This window comes from Ornithorhynchus anatinus, chromosome 9 (genome assembly GCF_004115215.2).
Source record: "Ornithorhynchus anatinus isolate Pmale09 chromosome 9, mOrnAna1.pri.v4, whole genome shotgun sequence".
NCBI lineage: Eukaryota > Metazoa > Chordata > Mammalia > Monotremata > Ornithorhynchidae > Ornithorhynchus > Ornithorhynchus anatinus.
In genome coordinates, this window is record NC_041736.1 from 19,624,161 (window position 1) to 19,641,262 (window position 17,102).

A 17,102-nucleotide genomic window follows, 5' to 3' on the forward strand; every position below is an offset into this window, starting at 1 on the left:
CATTTTGTTGAAAAGAAGGTGGAACTCAGGATGTAAATAGACACGATCATTGAAAAAATTGAAATGTGGGTCTCCTTTTTTGGTATACCAGTACATTTTATGAAATTATAAAGCAGCTGTTGTCCTACTCTTCATCTTCCTATGCACCCTCTGCTTCCATTCCACTTACTCTCTGTCACTGGTTTCTAGGACCCTGTAGACAGTTTTCATCCTCATCACTCTATCAAAACTGCTCTTGTCATCAACACTAATTCCTGGAACAGAATCCTGGGTACCCTGGGTTCTGTTTCTCAATATTGTCTATCACCATGCAGTATTCACAGCATATCTTTGAATCTCTCTGGGCTATTTTGCCATCCTTTAAAATATAGTTAATATCTGCCCTCTACTCAGACTTTAATCAATCAGTGCCTTTTGTCCAGTGGTTGTGGGTAAAACATGAAATGCCAATGTTCCTTTTTTATATTTAAGTGCTTACTATAGATATACTACCAGAACGATTGCAGATGGAGATGGGGCATTCTGGGAGAGACGGGTTCATGGCGTCGCTATGGGTCGGAGATGACTCAACAGCATAAAACAAGACAAGATATGCCAGACACTGTCTGGGGTAGAAACAAGATCATCAGATCGGTTACAGTTCATATCCCACATGGGGCTTATAGTCTAAATCTACATTTTACAGATGAGGTAACTGAGGCCCGGAGAAGTTAAGCAACTTGCCAAAGGTCATCCAGCAGACGCGAAGCTGGGATTGAAACCCAGGTCCTCTGACTCTTAGGACCACACTTTCCACTAGGCCACACTGACTCCCCTTCCCTTCCTACTTTCCCCCTCCCTTCCCATTCTATTTTTCCCTCCTTTACTGTGAGCTTAAAATAATCCTCTCTCCTCTTTTCCTTTCCACTTTTTCTCGCTGTACATGCTGTGAATGTCTGTCTCCCCCTCTAGACCGTTAGCTCAATAAGGGCAGGGAACTTGTCCGCTAATTCTGTTGTACTCTCCCAAGTGCTTTATACAGTGCTCTGCACATAGTAAGTGCTCAATAAATACAACTGATTGATTGAAGCATACACAGTGGTGGTAGTCTCCCTATCCTCCCTAATAATGATGAGAATTGTGGTATTTAAGTTCCTGCTATTGCTCAGTGCTGTACTAAGCACTGGGGTAGTAGATACAGGATAATCAGATACAGTTCTCATCCCATTTGCTCTCCTGAGAGAGAAGTATTTAATCCCCATTTAAATCTCCATACTCAGTTTTTCATAATTATTAGAGAAGAGACAGAGTGAAAGAGAAAGAAACAGTGACGCTTTCAGGCAGCAGAGAAGTTCTCGATTACCATGGCATTAGGCATTTTGGGCTAAGGAAACAGACTAGTAGTAAAATGAAGGAAAAGGCTGGCAGCCCGGTGATGCTTTGGTGTGCATTCAGTATAATGAAAAGCAAGCTGTACTGCATAGGCCTCTCACAGTTGCTCAGCGTTCCCAGCTAAAGCACAGTTGCAGTGCTAGGCCTTTGCCTTGGCCTGAGCCAAGTCAAACCTAGGGTATCGTTATTTTTCCTTTGGGTCAAGATGGACCCAGTTTGTAATATCATCTTTCACATACATGATAGCCCCTTCAGTGTATGAGGATTGCTGAGAATTGTAATTGGCAGAGACTTTGCCATTTAGGATATGAGTTCCCAGGCCATGGAAGTCTTGGCAGTAGGCTGAGGAGGCCCAAAATAAGAGGAAGAAGAGCTGTTAGACTTTGCTAAATATTGATGTTGAAAATAGCAAATTATCTGGCCTTAGTCAATAGCCAAACCACAGTGTGAGTTTCTGATCTGCATAGCTGACTGACATTTCATTCTCTCTGTAGTTATGGAATTTTTTTTAAGAGTATCTTCCCTGAACTTGGAGTGGTTTCTGGTGTGTCCAGGCCAACAGCCAAGATTTGTCCCTTTTTTTTTTTTTGACTTCCCTGAGGATTAGATGCTAGCAAAAGCTCTCACATGATTGCATACCAATTGTTTCAAGATGGGAAGATTAAAAATTGGAAGAAAACATCACCAACTCCTAAACTTTTTAAAAGCTTATGAACTTTTCTTTCTTGACAAAGTTATCAAAGGGACTGAATATTTTGAAAAGATTGAAATACAGAGTCTTCATTCAAAGGCAAGATGCAACAAAATACATCCAAACACATTTGTTTATAGTAGAGAATTATTGCTATGCCAGTAAGAGAAATGTGTGCTTTAATTTTTTATTGCTTTTTAAATGATTCTCTACTCTAGTCTTGCAAACTCTCTTTTCTTATTTTCGTGTGCTGTAGAAATGAATAATGGTGGTGGACTTTTTTACACCGGTAATAAAAATGAAATTTGATTGGTTAGTAATAAAGAGGAATCTTTTCATAAAAACAATCATTTTGTCATGACAATTTCCATTAACAGTAACTGCATTTGCAAAATAGAAACCATAAAATGTATTTCATTGTGCTTATACACTTAGCTACATTTTCCTGCTGATTACATATTTTCTCTTTTTAAGTATCTTTTAGAAGAAAAAGGACTTTCAGTGCAGTCCTGATTCACAACTTCCCAGTGGATGTTGCATTGACAGATTTGTTTTTATCCAATCTACAAGTTTTAAATTTTTACATGCAGGCCTCCTCTCAGAGCTGTGCCTCTGAGTTGAGATTCATAAGAATTACACCGGGGATTAAACATAAAGATTGGATCACAAAATTCTATGGATTCGTTTTTTTTTTTCGAGTCTTGTTGGCTAAATGATTCTTCAATTATCTGGCACTGAACTGACCCCTCTCCTTTTCAGACTGTGCAGTATTAGTTCTTTTGCAGGACAAAAATAGTTATTTCTGGGTCTTGAGTTATAAGTAATACATTATATCTATGAAAATGATTTCTCCCATCAATTAACTTAGACTATAATCTGGTTTGTCTACTAAGTGACCAAAGTATTTCTTCTCCTGGTTGGGGAGACTCACTGGTTGGGAAACAGGATTGTGTGCTTCCTCCCTGCTCTGTGTCTCAATGGGAAATCAGGGTTTTGGAGGGTAGTGTAGCTATTCCTACCTCTGGACACTCCTGAATCAGCCCTGAATGCTATCAGTGGTGTTTTGTGTTATTGGAAGCTGAGTAGCATCTTTGTAAAAGTAACAGGAAAAAAATCCATTTCACATCTTTTCTTTTTACGCCTCTTTTTTAGGTCCACAGAAGCTGCCTGTTTTTAGCAAGGGGAAGTGTTGGGTTGATTATTCACTACTACCCAACACTTTTAATTTTTGCTCATCACACTTGCTAGTTGGAAATTCAGAATTGGCTAATAGAAGGGAACTTGAACGGAACTTGCCTTTTATGATTGGTCTGTCCGTCTCCCCCGATTAGACTGTAAGCCCGTCAAACGGCAGGGACTGTCTCTATCTGTTGCCGACTTGTTCATCCCAAGCGCTTAGTACAGTGCTCTGCACATAGTAAGCGCTCAATAAATACTATTGAATGAATGAATGAATGATTGGATTGCTTAGCCCATTTCCCCCCCCCCCCCCCCACTATAGTTCAGAGAGTAAAATCCACATGCTATTAAACAGAGGGTAATAGGTTTTTATTCTAAGAGGGTGTTGAACAGAGCAAAAATGGTGGAGGTCATGGTGGACAAAAGCTAAATTAAGTGAGCAAAGAGCTAGTGTTAAAAAGCCACACTGGTCAAATCTAGGCCTGATCAATTGTAGGTGCCCGAACATTGCCTTCATACTGTGCTATCATTTAGCCTCATTGAACATGCTGGCCTTGTCTCCTATTGCCCCTTTTTTATGTTTTGTTCCACTCAAATTATCCTTTGTTTACTTCACCTCCCTCTTCCCTCCTCCTCCCTTACCTGATGACTAACTTTTGACACTCAGTACCTGTCAGACTGGAAAAAAACTCCGATACTCCTCCCCCTCCTATCACGACATTGTATTTTTAAATTCATTTTCTTGAAACCTCTTTGAAATAGGCTATTGATGGTTTCTCCATGTAAAGAAATTGACATGTAGGTTCCAGATGAGAAATCAAAAGCAAGACCTTAAAAATCTGGACCCTAATTTCATGAGCATGCTATTTTCTTACCCACAATACCTTACTATGATTGCATTCATATATTTTATTGAAATTATATACAAATAGCTATCCTTTCATCAATAATACTCTCTGCTAGGTAACAGCAAACTCATTAGCATAATCTTTAAAAGGGAAAGCTAATCTTGGAGTTTAAAAGTAAGAATTAACTGAAATAATATGTTCTCAAACAATGACTTTAGACTCCAAGGATAACATTCATGGTAATGGCCTTCTTTCAGTTTTATATAAAAGTTATAATGAAGCACTGCCATTTTGTCTGTAGACATTTGATTGTTCCTTTGTTGCTTGTAAATCTACTCAACTCAACTGTAATAAAAGGAAGGATGATATTTGAGGAGACTGATTTCTTGTAACGAGAAGCAGTGTACCCTAATGGATAAGACACAGGCCTGGGAGTCAGAAGGACCTGGATTCTAATCCCAGTTCTGCCACTTGTTTGCCGTGTGACCTTGGACAAGTAATTTAACTACTCTGAGCCTCAGTTACTCATCTTTAAAATGGGATTAAGACTGTAAACCCCACATGGGATACGGATTGAGCCCAATCTAATTAGTTTGTGTCTACTTTAGCATTTACAACAGTGCCTGGCACGTAGTAAGCGCTTAACAAATACCATAAAAAAATTGTTAATGTGTCACTTTACCACAATGTTCCCTTCCAGATATTTTGACTTTGGTATTCGATGTAAAATCTCACATGGGGTAAAGAAAGTCCCCAGTATTTACCTTTAGTGTCCCTTATGACACAACCATTTGATGTAAATTTAATCTGCAGGTTTAAAAATGTCTAGAGCCATTGCTAGGACTCAGTTCTGGTGAATCTCCAACAGTGGCCCAATTGGTTTATATATTTTTCCAAAATGTGGAAATTGTTTCAAGTTCTCAGGAATGCTGTGGCCAGATTGTTGGAATTACATTATTTCTCTGAGTAAATGTCCGGAAGTGATGTTCACCTTCATTGGTTGGAGGTGCTTTTCTTTATTTTTTAACCTTACTCTTTGTAAAACAAAAATATTTACTCTGGGTTTTAGTAATAATAGCATTTATTAAACATGCACCCACTTGATGATGCACACTGTACATTAAGCACTTGGGAAATACCGAATAACAAAGTGACTTGTTCCCTGGTCAAGATGCTAGCACTCTAACCTTTCTGCTGAACACAAGCCAAGAAACCCTAGCACAAACGTTTTATATGATCTGTAAAAGTCAGAATATAAATTGCAAACATGCCAAACAGTGTCTTCACAATGAAAGTTACATTATGTTTATATGTTTACAAAGTATGAGGGGCTCTGGTTCTGTCCAGCAGTGTTTGAGTGATGCTGTTGTGCAGGGACTGTATTATGCAGATTTTTAAATACATTTTTATAAATTTTAAAATTTTAGAAACCTGGTTATTTGGGGCTGAGTTATGTAAGCAGTTTAATCCTTCCATAATGGCACATCCATCTATAACTGAAAGTTATCTTTGGAGCTGGGATACATTCGGAGAGGAGGTTATGGCACAATTGTGGTGTAGAGTTGAAACCTCTGGTGGCATCTCCAGCTTCCTTCTAGAGACAGGAAAAGGATTTGCAGAACCACTAGAAATGGAGGAACAGTGTGATGGTTGCCTTCTTTGCTATTTTTCCTCATGTTTAGGGATGAACTTTTTGACATCCATAGTTTTAATTATCTAATAACCTACCACAGATCTATCATCAATGAATTAATCCAAACCGTTTTGGAACCTACTGGTATCTTATTTTTAGCCTGCAGAACTTCTCTTGGTAACAGATTCCATATGCTTAGTACCTGCTGCGTGATGAAGTGCTTCCTCTTGTCTTCAATTGACTACTTTCAAGCTAAAATGTGTTGTTCTCCTCCCCCTCACCCCCACCACAGACACACACACTAGACTTGGTATCAAGAGATCTTTGTTAACAATAACGTTGCTTGCCCTGTCCACACCCTTCAAGTCTTAGTAGAGTTCAGTCATATCTCCAGTAACCATTTTTCTTTCCAGGCTCAAGAGTCTCATTTTTAGTATCCTTTCTCATACAGAAACTGCTCTGTTCCCTGATCAGTTCTGTGGGATTCTAAGCTGAATTTGACCACACCAAAAGTTCAGGCTTCTGAGCCCCCAAACTAGTATGTTGATTTTGGCAGAAAATCAGGGACTGACTCAAACACTGCATCAAGCCATAGCTAACCCTCTCCCTGGCACCCCCTGCACTGGCACCAAGTAAAAACAGTCTCTTTTCCCCCGACCCACCATAGAATAATAATTTGTAGTATTTGTTAAGTGCTTACTATGTGCCAAGCTCTATAATAAGCATTGGGGTAGAGACAAAAAAATCAGGTCAGACAGTCCCTGTCTCACATGGGACTCCGCTTCTAAGAAGAAAAAAGAAAGGTATTTAATCCCCATTTAAAAATGAGGAAGTGGAGGCAGGGACAGGTGAAGTGATTTGCCCAAGGTTAAATAGAGTAAAAGTGACTTGAGGTGGTTGGGGTCCTTCATCATCTTGTTGTTTTCAGGGATTGATACTGGCAAGTGGAACCATTTTGCATGGTTATCTCATGGTTCCTTTAGCCACAAGAGAAATCCAATTAACATGTTCAGGAGATTCTGCTCTAATGGTTTGATCCACTGATCCTGAGCTTGAGTAATACGGGCCTGCTGGCCCTTATTTTTCTTAGATTGATGAATGATGGTAAATCACTTTCTGAATGAATAATATTCAGTCTAAAAATGAACTTTGGAGGAAATGACACACTCTTGTGTACTTATTCAATATTGGCAGATGCTTTCTCTTTAATTGGCCTTCATTTCATTCTGAACCTTGAGTTGTTGACATCATGAATTTGTATTTTGACCCTTGTTAACCTATAGTACTTGGTCAGTTTTATGAAATTGACCTCTGAATACCAATTTGAAATTGATTTCTACTTTCATAACTAGAGTGAATTGGCTAATGTCCAGGTCTCATAATTACTAGCTATACAACACTGTACCTATCAATTACTTTTAATGGAAAAGTTACAAACTCATTTCCAAAGTAAGTGCTATCTCGGAGCATTAATTGGGAATTAGTCTTGAATATCTAAAATCATAACATAATATTCCACAGTGAACCTTTAAATATACAGATTAGGCCATAGGTACACTACCAAGTGGAATATGGTTAGAAACAGCATCCACAGAGCTGTCTTCATTTCCCGGTTATCCGAGGGCAACTGGATGCTTGGGAGATGAAAGGAGCAACTGATAACTATAGCATGGCCCATAACCCAACACAGCTGAGTTTGATATGGGCTGGATGTTTGGCACCCAATTTAACCAGGCTCAGATTCTCTCAGTTTCAAGAGATCTGGTTTTGAGAATTTAAGAGTATGGTTTCTCTGAACCCAATATTTATTTAAAAGCTAAATTTTCCAGGGGCCATGGCGGCAATTTAAAGGGGCTTAGTGAACACTGGTCTGAACATTGGGTGTACTTTTGCTAAGCCTTTATTTCCAATGAAGGTAAATGAGAATCAAACCATATTTGTGTCCATTTTGTCCATCCCTTTTCTAAGTCTTGCTTCCAATCTGCTATGTGATGCATAGAGCAGAATGGGGCATCTCTTTTTGAGCCCACCTGGATCCAGCCCTTTAAGTTTTTATGTCTCATGGCAGACTGGTCAGTCAGTCAGTCATATTTATCATGCACTTACTGTGTGCAGAGCACTGTACTAAGCATTGGGGAGAGTACAATAGAACAGTAAATAGACATAGCCTCTCTCCACAAGGATCTTACAGTCTAGATGGTCAGAGCCTGTGCAAAACCTTTACTAGGTCATCTGAAAATTTTGGTGCCGAACTCCATGCCGAGTGGGACCAAGGCAGTTTAATAAAACTGACTGAGCCTGAAAAGGGGTCAACTTCTCTTGCAGAAATGGAGCCATCATCTGTGGTGATCCCTTTTGGCAGGCTGCTGGGATTTCTTGCCCCGCCCTGGCTTGTAGCAGCAGCAGTGCAGATAAAATTGCATTGCATATATGATGGTATTGCAAAACACTGACGTTGCCATGCTGTGACTACCAGCCACCGTGGTAGGATTCCATAAAAAAGGCAGCCTTTCTAACCTGAAAGATGATTGCCTGCGTGGGAATTCTTAAATAACGTGCATGTAAATTCTCTGAATTAAATTTTGGATGATTTTCAGAAGAGGTATTCCTGTAACTTATAAATCAAACTGACTTTTGGAACTTTACTGTAGTAGACAAAGTAATTGGTAACCTCCCTAATATTGCATTTGAAATATTTTAAAATCAGCACTAAATGAAACTTTTTGCAATTGTTGCAAGTTAGACTTTAAAAGCTTTGATTGTTTTCTTTGACCCTGACAACATGGTGTTAGAGGTGAACCACCCCATCATTCATTTTCTTCTTTCCTGGGGTTTGGAGGTCATTAGTACTTATCAAGAACCTTCTGCGTGCAGAGCACTATACTGAGCGCTCGAGAGAGTACAGTAAAGTTAGAGGACATGATCCATTCCCTTAAGGAGCTTACATTCTAGCGGGTGAGACAGACCCAAAAATAGATTACAGATGGAAGGGAGACATAGTGGATATGTGCATGAGTTAGTACTTAAGTAACATAGGATATGTAAAATATATACATAAATGCCACAAGCGATTGGATGTACTTTAAGTGCCTGGGCAATGCAGAGTGCTGAAGTGGCAGTTGGGGGGTATAAACTGGGAGGAAATATATATATTAATTGGAAAGCCTCCTAGAGGATGGTGAAGTAGAAATAATTTTGTAAAAAGCCCCTGCTTATTCCTAAGTTAAGCATAGGTGTGATTTTATTTTATGCTGGGAGCTAGAGATTCAGAATATTACCTCTTCGTTGATGTGGTGTGGGGAAAAAAAAAGTCCAGATTGGAGATATGTTATATGCTTCTTGGCCCTCTTATATGGTGCCATTCAAGTAACTCTGGTTAACTGAAGAGCTGACATCTATAGGCCAATGGAATCTAGTTGCCTAAGGATAAACTGGATTTGACTTCATTAGTGCACAAATGATAAGTTTGTGTGGAGTTATTATAGCATTAATCAACTTGATGGATTGGAAATATGACAGAACTGAAGCAGCGTGTAATATTAGTGCCTATTATTCTACAAATTATGTCTTCACCTACACTCATAAGCCAGGAGTCATGCTGTACATTAAAAATGTAGTGCTTTAAAAAAAAAAGAAAAAACCCCTTCCATGGAGGGTACCTCTCTCTTTGGCCTTTACCTTGCCTTGCTGGACTAGATTATCACAACTTTGAAATTAAGATGTTTTCAGATCATAGGGTTTCCATGCTGTTTGTTGTTTCTGAATGGAATATATTTGACCCTGTGTGGTTGGTGAGACCTTTTTTCTTGTCTTTCTGTAATCAAAACAGATGGCGTAGTATAAGCATCTTAAATAGTGTTCAGATTTACAGATGTATAGTTGTATATAAATTTTGTAGAAAATCACTTGCTGACATTTATAGGCCCAGGTATAATTTATACATTTTAAAACTTGTGGGGAAACAGGATCATGCCCTCTACCCCCAGTCCCCAGGTATACGCTCTGGACCTTGTAGAACCTCAGTACACCCTCATGGTCCAGCAGGAAAGAGTGTTATTTTCACTTAAACCTGTGGAATGGGCAATATACTGGCTTCTAAAAAACACAAGTGTGAAGGATGTCGTACACATTTTTTTGACTCACTTTCAAATGAAGAATGACATTATACACACACATTACACACAGAGAGCTCCCTCAATGTTTGTATGAGCAAGCACAACAGTCTACTGTTAGAATGCTCTTTTGGTGTTTGTGACAGCACTGTTTACTTTTAATATCTAATATATTTACCTTATAATTATCACCAAGTTTATCTTAACAACAACCATTACTACTACTAGATAGATAATAGATCTCTAGTGCTTTAGCACAAGCTGCTAAGAGGTAAGATACCTGTAAATTAAGTATTTAGATACGTATGCATTTAAAAAAAACTTATTGGTACATATTTCTATTGCTCTTTGATCATGGCTATTGTGTTATGACTCATTATAATACATTCATATTTTTCAGTCAATTTGGGGGATCTTGGGAATGCACTAATGCACTTTACACTATTTCCTGAAACCAATTATGAGTGGTAATTATGTTACTTCAGTAGTTATGACATGCATTTAGGCACATACATATGAAGTCAAAACACTAAATTTTAGAAGAAGAATGTTTTTCCCTTACAACCTCAGTGATGGGCCAGTTTGGGTAAATGTGAAATGCTTTTGCTTATTTTATGTGTTTTGTGGATGAAGGGTTATACTCTCCTGGGTGCTTGCATCAGCACCTTTTATAAGCCATAAATTCATTTAAGCAATATCATGACTTATCCACTGAGCCATTAGGCTAACACATACATTTTTACAATGGCTATGATTTTTTTGTACTTAAGAGGAAATACTCCAAATATGTTTGGGTGTTTCAAAGAAATATATATAGTACATGCACACACATACAAACCCACTCAAGTATAATCCATTGATCTAAACAAGGAATACCCATATATCAATAAATGGGTATTTATTGAATGCCTACTGGATGCAGTACTAAGCGCTTGGGAGCAGTACTATAAGCAGAGTACACTTCAAGGCCCTCAAGGACCTTACAATCTAATGTGGGCGATAGGCTGCTGTAAATTATTTACAAATAGAGGCACATCATTCAATATAACAAGATCATGGGCCTTGTAAAAGTGGTTATATTGTGCAGTATGTTTTGCTCAGTAGACTTGTGTTTTAAATTAGGAATCATTACAGAACTTCTGGGAAAGTAATTTGAAATCCCACTATCAGTCAATCAAAGGTATGTATTGTGTGCTTACTGTGTGCAGAACACTGTACTAAGTACTTGGGAGACAACAATATTACAGAATCAGCAGACATGTCCCCTCACACACGTCACATAATGACCTGACAGTCTTTGTGTGCTACATAGTTTAATAGTAAATGTCACAAGACTACCTAGTCTTTGTATTAAACTAATTCAGAGAATAACATCACAGCAGTAAATAAATGAGGAGTTGTAGTATGAATGAAGAGCCCTGTTCTGCTGACTGTGGTAGTGGTTTTTCCACTTTAGTGAGGAATCTGTCTGACTTCGGTTGAACTGCGGTTATACCTTATAGCACCTCTGAACACCTGAGCGCCTTTGAATTCCTCTCTCCATTAGGGTTTTCTTCAACTGAATTGAAAATTAACTCAGATTAATCCCAAGAGTTGAACTGGTGGTGGAAAAATCATAACTACCTCATCTGTTTCAGATCTTGGCTTGTTGAAGTTTAGAGAGGTCCTAAACGGACAATGATTCATCTGAATGAGATGCAGCTAAATGGACAGCCACATCATACATATATAAATGGAATGATGGAATGTCTCCCAATTAAGATTTATTCATTGTTGATTGCCCTAAGCCTAAGAGGAAAAGGAACGGGAAGAGATTTGTCTTACCTGCTGTGGTTTGCTGGACCATGAAGGCCAGTTGGGTCAATCAGTGGGTTGAGGCATTCAACAACTCGGGCTGTGTTCTTGGAGTGATTGTAACCCAAGATAAAGCATTCAAACAATATTGGTTGATTCCTGGAGATGTTTGTAACCTGGGATATGTCTCTGGTAGGACCAGGGAGAAGAACAAAGTAAACGCTCAATCAATACAACTAAATAAATGAATGAACAAGTACATAACAAGTATTCCTGAGACATACTCTACGTGAAAGTAAAAAAAAATAATCTGTGTAATCCCTATTTTGACTCCTGGTTATAATTTTTTTACATCTCCAAAATGAAGATGGGATACCCTTACCTTTCTGACTTTCTGAGTAGACTATTCACCTGAAGCAAAGTAATTCAGACTTTCCTAAAGGTGAGTAGTTTGCTTTCTACTCACTGGTAACAACAGGACCATTTTGAGATTTTTAGATGAAAGGAACTTTTAAAAAATAGTTTATTTTGCTAGTTGTCAGATATAAGTTTTTCTTTGATTCTTAAGACAAAATTGTGTAATGTTTTTGGAAGGTTGATATTTAAATTGAGGGATTAGAGATCTTGGACTTCCATGAAGAGTGACTCACAGGAATTTGATACATTTTTAGGTTGAAACAATCCTTGAAGTTAAGGCATGCAAGCAGATTCCTGCTTGAGGGTCTCTGGGCATGAATGAAGCCAGAGGGGAGTGTAAAGCTTTTGACTCACCTACTGAGCTTTTTCAGCTGTTGGGTATCACATTTCAATTTTTATCATAAAGCAGGTGGATATTCCTGTTAACATACTATAATGTTGTTATGCAAATTTACAGTGTTTCTGGAATGGGAATATTTTGTAAGCTCATTCTGGGGATGGAACTTGTCTGCCAACTATGTTGAACTCTCCCAAGTGCTTAGTATAGTGCTCTATACACAATAAGCGTTCAGGAAATACAATTGATTGGTTATTTTATAAGTTTTTATTTGAACAACTTCATACGAAGATCATTGTTGAAACATGCACTTTAACAACGACAGTCACCTATGGATGCATATTGATTTAAAGTACTCTTCTCAATGGCCTCCCTGTGGATTATCAATATGAATTTGAGAAATTTTTGACTTCCTCTTCCTTCACTAGGCACTATGGTCTAGTGGAAAGAACAAAAGTCTTGAGAGTCAGGAGTGCTCTCCCAGCTCTGTCACTGGCCTGCTGGTGGCAGCTTGCAACCTCTCTGGTCTTCAAATTGGCAGTAATGATACCTGCCTTCCTAGCTTATTGGGAAGCTCTGATATTAAAATGAGATAATTAATGTCTAAGTACTTCAGCTCTGCCCCCTACATGAAAGGAGATGTAATTTTACCTTTGTCTTAAATTTTAAAAAAAGGTTTGGGAGTTTCTGTGTAGCTAATGCATGCTTATTTACAGTCAGTTGATATGTATAAAAATTATATATGATTTAAAAATATATTTTTTTGTTGAGTCCACTGTCTTTATTGAGGATTCCGATCTGGAAATAATTTGACACTTTCTGTATGAAGAAAACTGATTTAATTCCACATTGCCAACATTGGAATATCAAGTATTTTTGCATGTACTTTAAAATAGTTGATATTTTAACGTTTTGCAATTAGTATTTCAGATTCTTTAAAACTGTAAATTTTGACCCCGTGGGCTTCAAAAGTAATTTAAAAATTCTTAGTTTACTAGAATTTTTACTTAAGGGCATGATTGGGTGTAAGGATGGCAGGATCATAAAAGAAGTCACTTTTTTATTGACACTTGGTTGTGATTAGTTGCCATTTTGTATGTTAATTGAAATAAAGTAGTTACTGAATATGTTTTCAATTTTAAAACAAATTTGAGAGTTTAAGTTTTCTGTAGTAACTTTCGAAAAAGCTAAAGTTGATGATTCTTCTTTGCAACAGAAAAAGGTTATGTATATTAAGTTGTTAATGAAACAGGTGCATTTTTCCTTGCATTTTGAAGGTGAAAAGATTCAAATAAATCGTTTCTGGTTCAGGGATGATATTTACAGCAACTCTTTAAAATACTTTTATGTTCATGCATCATCCCATAAAGAAATCAGTTATATGATATGAACCAAATCAGAATATGCTGTTGTGCCACAAAGGTTACCTTAATGATAATGATTTGCCAATTAAAATACATTTTGAAGTGTTCATGACTGCTCAGAAAACATTGTAGTTCCTCAGAGTGTCACTTAATTTACATTTTTACGAACATCATTTTTGTTATGGTTGTAATTAGAAATGAAATTTTTCAAGTTAGCCGTTTGAACGTCTTACATTATAGCCATTAAAAAAAATTAATCCACAATACATTAACTAATTCACTGCTGCCTCACGTAACCAGCTAACTGGATGAAATTTCTTTTAAGTGTGGTTAGCAGAACTAAAATGTTACTAAATCTGGCTGCAAAAGGAGGTGGCAAAGGGACAATGTCAAGCTTGCCTTCAGGCCTAAAATTAGCTCTACCAGCTGTGTTTCATTTTGTTGGTTGTGTGTTTCTCCATCATGCCCCTCTACTTAACTCATTTTGTATTGGGGAGTAGGTAGGCCAGTGAAATCTTTCAGAAAACTGCAGCAAGAGTCTTCTGAATTTCAGTAGCCAACCTGCTTATGACATTTGGGAAAGATGTGCAGACCAAAATACAGCCAATACAAAATGCATTTGTCTCTTTGTAGACACATCTGCTTCTGAAAGAGCCTACAGCTATAATTTTGTGACTAATAGTTCTGTGCAAAATTGTTTGAATTTAAGATGTATTACTGCACATGGTAAATTCTTAATAAATGCTGTCATTACTACTACGACATCCCTTGTTTTTGAAGGCAAGATATATGTGTATGTATATATATCTATACCTAGCATTATCTAAAATCTCTATATAGATACATTTTTGTATGTGTATAACTGTAACTATAACTATATACTTGTGTGTATATATAAGTATATATTTTCCTCCAGTCCATCTTTCCTTTTGGAAAAAGTGCCCCTGAAAGTTTCCTGTATTTAACATAGGCTTAATTTAGGGTTTTCAACCCTGGCAGTTGCCTTATAATTTTAAGTCTGTATTGAAGGCAACAATCCAGTTATTCAGTTTATTGTTTATTGTCATTGGCCAGCTTGCTTAGTTATAAATTTTTTTCTTTCTACAGCTGCGGAACCATGGCCTGAAAATGCCTCACTGTATCAGCAACTGAAGGGTAAGATTGATTTTTTTTCTCTTAATTAACAATGGCTTTGTTTTGACAATAATTTTAGAAATTTAGTGTTATATATTACAAAATGTTTGAAAAGGGATTCCCAGGTATTATTTGTCCAAAAGATTTTAGCTAAACTTGCATTTGCCAATATAAACTGGCTATTCATGGCCTATAAGGTCCCTGGTTTATTATTGACTCATTATATTGGCTGCTGTAGGCAGTGTAAAATGATGTGGTTGCAGGCACAGTTGGCAGATTTACTGCACCAATAGCTGAGGCAGCAGATTCTTGAAGTCTTGTGGTAAAGTGGGCTCTCAGTAAAAAGGAACTGTTAAAATGTATAGGCTAGGATGGTTCAGGCTCCCTTTAGCAGCTCTTCATATATCATCAGATCACATTATGGACCCCATTTGGGGCTCAGCAGCCTGCTACAGTTGTCAGAAGACTGCAAAGTAATGAAGACTAATAGGCAGCAGCCCTAGTCTTCTAAGCATGGAATTTTTATTGCAGCGAACTTGTCATCTTTCTTTTGTGTGACAGAGCTAGACACACAGTGCAATATTAACTGCAAGCTTTTATACGATTCCAAATGCTTTTACTTTTCGCTAGAGGAGTTGTGATGTGCTACTGTTTTACTTAATATCAATTAGGGCACAAGTATCCAGAAATCCTGAATCATGAATGTTTTCAATGCAAATTTTACTTCTGTATAAATGATGAAATAAAATTGAGCGGCTCTAGACAAGATATTCCTGAAATACTTTCCATTCATTCAATTGCTAAATTAGACCAATTTAACAACCACCTCTTCCTAAATGTTGTTTCTTTCATTGTCTTTACACAGGGGAACAAATACTTCTCTCTGACAATGCATCCTCTCTTGCAGTTCAGGTAAATATTTTTTAAAATGGAGATGTTTGCTTCTCTGCTTCATTTAAAAATTGGGGTTGACTTCCAGATTTTGTGGTATTTTAGAAATTATAAGTTTCTTCTAAATAGGCATGATTAGGTGAGTTACTGTAGTTGTGGTTTATTTCCAAACTGCAGTGCAGCTTTATAAAGCTGGGCCATTTCCTGCATATTTTGCTGATCAAAATTATAATTTGCATATTGAATGTCACTCTCCAGATTTATAAAGACCATCTCTCTCAAATCAACAATTGTTTTGTTTCTCTTGTTAGATTTTTGGGAAGCCGAAGTAATAGAATTTTAATGCATGTGTAATTGCAAACGTATTTGGTAACAACTTCTAAAATTTATAAGCAATTCAGTTAACTCAGTTTTGACTTTCTTGTTATGGACCTGCTCAACACCATTTAATCCATCGAAGAACCTTGAAGCAGGCATGTTCTTTCCAAAGCCATTCCTCCTTATCCTATACACCTCCCCGCACTACCTAGCCAAGGCAGTAGCTATTTGGTATGTATTTAGGATCTCATTTTCTAGAAACATCAACTCCTAATTTCACTTTAGAAAGAGAAACCAGAGCTTGGAACAGTGCTTTGCACATAGTAAGCACTTAACAAATGCCATCATCATCATTATATTTTGGTCCTTTGTTCAAAACTTCTTGTGGGTGAATAAGCACATTAATTAGGCACTTAAACTGTGAGGCAGGTAATACAATATTTTGGATTCTCTGTACTTGATCCAAGTAGTTTGATTTTTAACAAAAAAAATAATGTTCTGGCATGACCAAGAGATGACCGGAATCTAAGGTTAAAGGATTAGCCCTTCATTTCTCCTTCCTTCTAAAAGCCTTGTGCTTATTTCTAATCAACCTTTATTTCTTTATATGGATTTAAAGTGTTGTAGTTTACTCTTTCATTTTTGTCTTCATGAATTTATGTGCAGAATAATGTGTTTATTTCTAAAAATGTATTCTTCAAACAGCAGTGCTAATTGACACCTAATTGTTTTTAATATTTTAAATCTCTCCTAAAAATTACTGGGGTGATTTGCATTTCATAGTTTTAGGAAATATAGTTTGCTAAATATTGTAGGTTACCTGATGAATGCCATTATAAAGTAATTGCTTAGTGTAGGAATACACTTTAGTTTTATGTACCTGTAACGGATATTATTTTTTTCAATTCTGCAGATATTTTTGAGACATGCATCAGTAGCCTAGAAAATACTGGGATCCTATGGGTTAAGTTTCTGGCAATACAATATTAGTTTGCAGGTGATAGATGAATAAA

At 37.2% G+C, this 17,102-nt stretch overlaps 1 protein-coding gene across 1 annotated transcript in view; it reads left to right on the forward strand.

Moving 5' to 3' along the window:
* The window catches only part of MTX2 (metaxin 2), a 55,872-nt gene that overhangs the window by 5,495 nt on the left and 33,275 nt on the right, over nt 1–17,102 (forward strand). Inside the window, exons 2-3 of the mRNA XM_001515158.5 lie at nt 14,854–14,901; nt 15,746–15,792. Of these exons, the coding sequence (XP_001515208.2) occupies nt 14,854–14,901; nt 15,746–15,792 (95 nt within the window). The remainder of the gene's footprint in view (nt 1–14,853; nt 14,902–15,745; nt 15,793–17,102) is intronic.